The following is an 8,059-nucleotide window of genomic DNA, read 5'->3' as shown; positions in this document are numbered from 1 at the left end:
GGAACCCTCGATAAAAAAAACTCCTAAAAAAAAAAAAAAAAAAAAAGAGTTCCTGGGTTCAGGGCAGGGAAGAATGGGAGGGGTTGTTCTCTTCCATATAAGAGCTGGTTGCCTGTGGCAGATCCTAGGTCTTGGGTAAGTATTAATGGCTACTATTGATTTATGTGGTCTGGGTCAAAGTTTATCTCTTCCTGGGGCCTCAGTTTCCCCATTCCTTCCTTCCCCACACCTTCCAGGCTACTGTTCCTTCCTGTGGCCTCCATGGCTGAGGACTGGCTGGACTGCCCAGCCCTGGGCCCTGGCTGGAAGCGCCGTGAGGTCTTTCGCAAGTCAGGGGCCACCTGTGGACGCTCAGACACCTATTACCAGAGGTACTGGGTGGGTTGTGGGCAGCCAGGGTAGGAATAAGCCTGATTAGGGCCAGGGTAAGAGCAGTATGTGGTTAAAAATTTATGGATGGAATTAAAGTCATGCACGTGTAGTCAATCCACAGTTTTTGAGTTTTCCATATTTTAAAGTTTGCCTAATTAATAAAACTTATTTGTAACTCAAAAATCAGTATTCATGTTGCTTTCATGGTTAACACACAGACATGTTCAGTGTTGTGAAAAATTTGAGTGTCCAATGCATGTATTCCTAGCTGAGATCGAACATGACCTTTTTGCTCCAGCATTCATACTATAAATAAGTGTCTTTTTTGTGGTCTATTTAGTGCTATATTTTTCATATTTTTGTGCTTTTTATTGGTGATTTTCCTGTTTAACATGGCCTGCAAGCATACTGCTGAAGTGCTCTCAAGTGTTCTGAGTGGAAAAGGCTATGAGGTTCCTCACAGAGAAAGTACATAGTTAGATAAGCTTCATCCAGGTATGAATTTCAATGCTGTTGCCTGTGAATTCAATGTTATGAATAAAAAACATTGTTTTAACCAGAAAAAGAAGATTAAATATGCTGGTAATGTATGTGACGCCACTCTGAAAAGTTCAAAAAACGTGTAGTACTTGATGAAGCTTTGGAAAAGATAGGAAAGCAGCTAAATTTGTGGATCCATGAAATGATGACCCATGAAACATGATCAACAGCATTATTGTGAGGAAAGGCAAAGTTATATTATCTAACATAAGGAAAATATTAAACTTGTCTCAGTGTTGTCTGGTGTACACATTTCAAAAGGTGATAAATAGTTGAAAAATGTTAAACTTGCATGCATTGCAGGTTGTGTGGATCAGGGGTCTGTGGAATACATTCTGAAACATCTATTTGAAGCAGGGATATTTAGAAGGGTAGGTTTTCAGCACCTGTGTGATTGGTTTGTTTTACAAGAACATTAGCAAACAAACCTCTGTAATACAACTAGCCTCCAAAGTCCCTGGCTTTGAACCATTCAAACATACAGTTATTTGTAAAAAATAAAACAAGGTTGGAACCAGCAGTTAGCATAATGGCTATGTCACTGGACTCCCATGTAGTTGACCGTGGTTCGAGTCCTGGACCCGGTAGCTTAAACTCACACTGGGCGCGTGTGCCATGCCTAAGATCCCAAGAAGAGAATGGAGGAGAAAGGATTGTGGCATGGCCATTCCCCCTGGGGGGTGATTTCTTGCTTTCTGTCTCTTCTCTCTCTGTCTTTCTGGCAAGCGCACTCTCCCTATAGCAAAAACCTCTCAAAAAACAAAACAAAACAAAGTTATGTATCATTTGACAAAAACATGAGTAGAGGCTCACAGGAACCTAAAATAAAGCAGCTTTATAGGATATAATTACCATGAAAAGCTGGACCAACTGTAAATACATAAACATTGATGTTTATAAACATTTACACATACTTTAGGGTATAGTTATCAAACTTTCTACCCCTCCGGATTTTTTTTTTTTTAACCTAAATTGCCATTTTCCTAGTGGAACATACAGTGAAATTACAAGTACAATTTTTGTTTACAATTTTTATAGAACTTCCATAACTTATAAGTGCAGTTGTCAAGGTCTATAAAGGACTTGAGGTTTTACCTAATTAGGAAAAGATAACAAGTGAATTTGTTGCAGTTTGGTAGTTGCTGGTAGAAGAGAAAATCTTGGGTCAGAGATGAAAGACAATTTATTACTCACAACAGTAACAGGATCCAGAATTTGTTACTTTGTGTAAGTTCCCCAAATGATAGTTCCCACAAGGTGACATGAAGAACTAAATAGCATCTTACACATCCAGTGGGGATATACTATATGGAAGGAAACCTTAGCTTAGGGAATCAAATCTTTTGTACTACTGGGACAGTAAATATCCTTTCTTCTGGAAGGAGACCCTATCTATCTAATATTCCAAAATTGTTTGCTTTATAGATATCCTTGAAAAGAAAGTTTATTGCAAAGAAAGTTAGTGCCCCTTTTGTTAGACTTGGAGGAATGCAAGAGACACATAGAGTATTGTGATTTTGTTTTATTTAGTATGAATTGATTTTATTTTATTTTGTACATATTGTAGTTGCATTTATAGTTATGCATAACTTAATGACAGCAACACATACTGAGGCATTTGTTGTTTGGTAATTTTATCATTGTTCAAACATTTGTGCACTTACACAAAACTACATGATATAGCCTGGTTTTTCCATGATTTGTGATTATATGATATAGCCTATTGCTGCTAGACTACAGACCTGTACAGCATGATACTGTACTAAATACTATAAGCAGTTATAACACAGCAGTATTTGTGTATCCAAACATAGTATTTGTGTATCTAAAAATATGGTATAGGCCCACATAGCAGTAACACAACACTCCATGCTGCCCAGGCCACGTGTGAAAGTCCTGGGTTTGTGTCTTCAGGTCCTCCCGTAAACACTGAATGTATGCCCATGATCCTGGCAAGGCTTGGGGTAGATCATAATGTGAAGACTGCTGGGGCTTGCCTTCTTCTCTTTTCCCTTTCTTTCCCCTACATCCCACTGGAGTAATGGAGTGAATGAATGACTAATACAATATAAAAGGTAACAAATGGTATACTGATCAGGGCACTTGCCATGAATGGACCTTGCAAGGATTGGAGGTTTTTCCAGATGAGGCAGTGAGTGATGAGTGAATGTAAAGGCCTAAGGCATTACTGTACATTACTGTAGACTTTATAAACACTGTACACTTTAGCTACACTAGGTTGCAAAAGGTAATATTTTCCTTTATTGACAGATTTATTTTAGCTTACTATAGCTTTTTAAAACTAACTTTTTTTTTTTTTTTTTTTAAGGTTTTTACCATAAGAGTGTATAAGCTTGCTGGAGAGAGACAGAGAAAGAGGGAAAGTGAGAAAGCACACCCTGCCCCTCCAGCGCTCTCCCCTTCTGGAAATGGCCATGCCACAATCCCTCCTCCTCCATTCTCTCGGGATTTGGGGCATGCGCGCACACACACACACACACACCCAGCATACTTTTCAAGCTGTGTCAGTACACAATTTGGGACCCAGCCACTTGCTGGCCCCAAACTGTAACTTTATTAGCTTTGACTCTTATAACAACACTGCTTAAAGCAAATACATTGTACAACTATGCAAAAACACTTGCCTTCTATCATTGTTCTTTGGGCCTTTTTTCTATTTTTAATTTTTTTCTTTTTAAGTTCTTTTTTTAAAAAATTAATAAAGATACACATTAGCCTAGGCCTACAGAGGATCAGGGTTGTCATCATTGTCTTCTGCCTCCACATCTTGCCCCACTGGAAGAACCATGATAAAACTACATGAGGTTAAATTAAACACGAGAAAATTGAGCAATCAAGAGACTTGGAAAACAGATACATGAAGGCTGCTGCCCAACTAACACAGTATGCCATTTTACAGTCAATTTTTAAAAAGGAATATATGCCAAAATAATAACAAAATATAGTAGATATATACAAAAGTAATGTTAGTTTTTATCGTCAAAACACACGTACTAGGGGGACCAGCAGTTAGCGTAACAGCCATGTCGCTGGACTCCCATGTAGTCGACCACAGTTCGAGTCCTGGACCCCGTGACTTAAACTCACGCTGGGCGCGTGTGTGTGTGTGCCCACGATATTGAGAGGAGAATAGAGGAGAAGGGATTGCTGCGTGGCCATCCCTCTGGGGGGTGATTTCTCACTTTCTGTCTCTCTGTCTCCCTCTTGTCTTTCTGGTGAGTGCACGCGCCCTATGGCAAAAACCTCTCCAAAAAAAAAAAAAACAAAACAACAAAAAAAAACACACGTACTATACATAATTGTATGTGCTATACTTTCGTATTTCTGACAATGCAGTACATTTGTTTACATCAGCATCACCATAGACATGTGAGAAATACATTGTGCTGCAGTATTAAGAAGGCTACAAAGTCACTAGGCATAGGATTTTTTTCAGCTTCATTAAAATCTTTTTTTTTATTATTTAACTTTTCTTATTTGTTTACTTATTTATTTTCATTTGGAGGGACAGTGAGAGAGAGGGAAAGTGAGAAAGCAAGTTGCCAGATCTGGTACTTGAACTGTTGTTGGCCATGTGGGAGTCCAGCACCCTTAATCACCACGCTACCTGCTGGCCTGCTCCATTAAAATCTTACAGGACCGCAATTGTACATGCAGACCATAATTGATGAAAATATGATGCTGCTCATGATTGTATGTTTCTTAAATTTGTATTATGTATTCTTTACTTGGTTAGGGATTAGGTGTATAGTGCTTCCATATTAACATGTCATACATTGTCTTTTTAAAATTTCATTTGTCTTTTTAAAATTTCATTTAATTTCACACATCATTATAATGTTTTAATTTGGCCACAGAGAAACAGAGGAGAGAAGGAAAGTGAGAAAGCAAACCACCATGCCACCTGCCAGCCCCAGCATTGTGTCTTTCTTGATGTTTGTTTTTACTTACATGAAGTTCTTTTAATACTCCTGATATTTTGTGTTAGAAACATGTTTACAACTATTACATTTATAATGTTCATTAATGTCTCCATATATGCTGATGTTTATATTCATATTTTATATTACTGTTATTTGAGGTTAGGTGGGATGGGGCCCGGGTAGGCTCACAGGCCTATTCCAGGCTCTCTCCTGTATCCTACCAGCCCTATTGGGATGATTGTGTGGGTAGAATGTCCTTGACTCCACCTGGGTGCCAACCCATCCTGGCCTATCCTCAGCCCCACAGGAGACAGGATCCGAAGCAAAGTTGAGCTGACCCGATACCTGGGCCCCTCATGTGACCTTACTCTCTTTGACTTCAAACAAGGCATCTTGTGCTATCCATCCCCCAAGGTACTTCATGATGTGGGGTGCTGATGCAGGGGTGGCTGTGTCACCTTACATCTACCCACTGACCTACATTCCTCCACCCTCACTCTCATCTTTAGGCCCCTACCTTGTCTGTCCCCAGCAAGAAAGGAAAGAAGACTTCAAGGCCGGTCAAGGCTCAGAAACATCAGATTGGACCTCAGAAGAGTGAGGTCAGAAAAGAGACCTCAGGAAATGAGACCAGTGCTAATACTGACACAGTCCCAGCTTCATTCCCTGCACCTGGGTGAGTATTGGGCTAAGGAGAGCCAAATGGGTAAGCATGTTTGAGGTGCTCTCAGGGCCCCACACTTGTCTTTTCCATTCCAGGTGCTGTGAGAACTGTGGAATCAGCTTCTCAGGGGATGGTACCCGAAGGCAACGGCTCAAGACATTGTGCAAGGATTGCCGAGGTGAGTGGCCCCTAGGGGATAGGGGCACTGCAAGCAGAGCAAGCTAGACTGCAGTTTGAAGGTGGGTATCAGGACAGGCTTGTGGTAGAGGTTGGGTGTTTGAAGTTTCCATTAGGCACGGGCAGAGGTTGAATGGTGAAAGTCAAGGCACAGGGTGAGGTCAGGTGGTTGTTGCTCACTTTCCACTTCTCTCCTTCCCTCTCCGTCTCCCCAGCACAGAGAATTGCCTTCAACAGAGAACAGCGGATGTTTAAGGTATGCGTGGACTGCTTCCTTCTCATTGTCCTGCAGTGGGAGCAGGATGTGATATGGCTGTTCGAAGGGCCCCACAGCGTGTGCCAGAGTTGTTTTATAGGGAGCTAGCTGTGGATTAGCAGATGCAGTAAGGGGAATTCATTGGGTGTCACTAGACACAGTGATAAAGTTAACAGACCAGTAGATGTGGCAGTAGCCTTAGTGATGACAGCTATTCAGTAATTATCAGATATAATGATGGAAGATTAACAGACATGGTGATAGGGGCTGATATCAGGTCAGCAGACATGGAAGGGGCATTGCTCCTAGATACACCCTTCCTGGGTCTGTGACCTCGCCCCACCCATCCCTGGCAGCGTGTGGGCTGCGGGGAGTGTACAGCCTGCCAGGTAACTGAAGACTGCGGGGCCTGCTCCACCTGCCTCCTGCAGCTGCCCCATGATGTGGCCTCGGGGTTGTTCTGCAAGTGTGAGCAGAGACGCTGCCTCCGGATTGTGGAAAGGGTGAGTCAAGCAGGTGAGGTGGGCCCAAGGCTCATCCTGGTCCTTGGCCCTCTTGGTCCTGGCCCCATATATCATGTGTCCGGAACCCCCACAGAGCCGAGGGTGTGGAGTATGTCGGGGCTGTCAGACCCAAGAGGACTGTGGCCGTTGCCGAGTCTGCCTTCGCCCTCCCCGCCCTGGTCTCAGGCGTCAGTGGAGGTGCGTCCAGCGACGCTGCCTACGGGTGAGTCAGGCTGGAGGGGCCAGTACCAGTGGGACCAGGGCTGGTGCAGAGCTCATTCTGCTATTAAAGATGATGCTGCTGCTACTGCTGCTGCTGCCACCTCCCAACCTGGCCTTGCTCAGCTCATGTCTTCTTTTTTCTCCCACCCCACACCTCACCTCCCTGGCCCAACCTACCTGCCCCCATCTGTCAGCACCTTGCCCGCCGCCTGTGTCGTCGCCATCAGCGATGTCAACGACGCCCTCCCCTGGCTGTGGCTCCCCCCGTTGTGAGTGCTCCAGCCCATATTCTTCCTGCCTATCCCATGCATGCTTTCCATACTCTTGGGTACTCTTGTGTCTGCTTCATACCACAAACCCAAACCACCCTTTTGGCTCTCTCCTAGAGTAAACGTAGCCGCCACAGAGGAGGCTGTGACTCCAAGATGGTTGCCCGGCGACGCTCCCGAGCCCAGCCACTGCCTCCACTTCCCCCAGCAGAGCCCCCAGAACCCACAGAGCTGGTGAGGCCCCAGTGGACAGGGGAAGGCACAACCTGAACCTTATCCAGTACCTGCCCTGACCCCTCCCCATTTGCCTCTGCAGCACCCCAGAGCCCTGGTCCCCTCGCCACCTGCCGAGTTCATCTATTACTGTGTAGACGAGGACGAGCTAGTGAGTGGCCCCACCCTACCGGGATAAGCCTAGACTATTTCAGGGCTCTTGGTTAACCCCCAGGAAGATGTTGTCATGGGTCTAGTAGGGAAACTGCAAGGCACATATGGGTACCAGGGTAGGATAAGCAGATAATAGAGAGAAAACATGTGAAGTCAGCAGGTGCCGTGACAGCACCTAATGGCAGGTGTACCAGGACTCTGGTGGCTGTTGTAGAACCAGCAGACACAATGACGGGTATAATAGAGAAGTAATCAGCAGTGACTGGGGCTCACATAGGATAAGTGGACATAGCAACTAGAGTGACCGGAGCTAATAGAGGTTCAACAAAGTCCTACTGAAGTGGGACTCAAAGCCATTGTCTTCGTAGGTAGTGAGAGACTAGGAGTTACTGTGATAGAACCATCCAGTCCTACTGGTATTGAGGCCCAAGTGGCACAGTGATAGTGGCTAATCTTAAACTAGAAGATGCTAAGGTATGATTAGTGGAGTCAGCAGGCTAAGACGAGAGTGCAGCTAGCCCCTTCGATGGGGCTAGAGGAGCACCAGCAACAGCTCTGGAATAGGCATTGAGGATGGCCTCTCCTAGTCCTAGTGACAGCACCACCCATTCCCCCCATCCCAGCAGCCCTACGCGAACCGCCGGCAGAACCGCAAGTGCGGGGCCTGTGCAGCCTGCCTACGGCGGGGGGGCGGGGGGCGCCGGCGCCTGTGGCGCGGGCCACAC

The 8,059-nt window shown here is 44.7% G+C and overlaps 1 protein-coding gene across 14 annotated transcripts in view; it reads left to right on the top strand.

Annotated features, from left to right (window-relative positions):
* Positions 1-8,059, top strand: part of MBD1 (methyl-CpG binding domain protein 1) — a 17,040-nt gene that overhangs the window by 1,960 nt on the left and 7,021 nt on the right. For 3 of the 14 annotated variants that reach the window (XM_027770286.1, XM_027770284.1, XM_027770275.1), the window contains exons 2-11: positions 237-371; positions 5,156-5,270; positions 5,366-5,532; positions 5,616-5,698; positions 5,913-5,953; positions 6,310-6,456; positions 6,551-6,679; positions 7,065-7,181; positions 7,264-7,332; positions 7,958-8,020. In XM_027770286.1, the coding sequence (XP_027626087.1) occupies positions 262-371; positions 5,156-5,270; positions 5,366-5,532; positions 5,616-5,698; positions 5,913-5,953; positions 6,310-6,456; positions 6,551-6,679; positions 7,065-7,181; positions 7,264-7,332; positions 7,958-8,020 (1,041 nt within the window). In that variant the 5' untranslated portion in view covers positions 237-261. Of the gene's footprint in view, positions 1-236; positions 372-5,155; positions 5,271-5,365; positions 5,533-5,615; positions 5,699-5,912; positions 5,954-6,309; positions 6,457-6,550; positions 6,680-6,872; positions 6,948-7,064; positions 7,182-7,263; positions 7,333-7,957; positions 8,021-8,059 lie in introns of all 14 variants that reach the window. The other 11 variants (XM_027770283.1, XM_027770273.1, XM_027770285.1 and 8 more) reach the window with 9 other exon arrangements.

This window comes from Tupaia chinensis, unplaced genomic scaffold (genome assembly GCF_000334495.1).
Source record: "Tupaia chinensis unplaced genomic scaffold, TupChi_1.0 Scaffold000119_2, whole genome shotgun sequence".
Taxonomy (NCBI): domain Eukaryota; kingdom Metazoa; phylum Chordata; class Mammalia; order Scandentia; family Tupaiidae; genus Tupaia; species Tupaia belangeri.
Note: the sequence above shows the minus strand (reverse complement) of the source record. Positions and strands in the feature narration are given on the sequence as shown.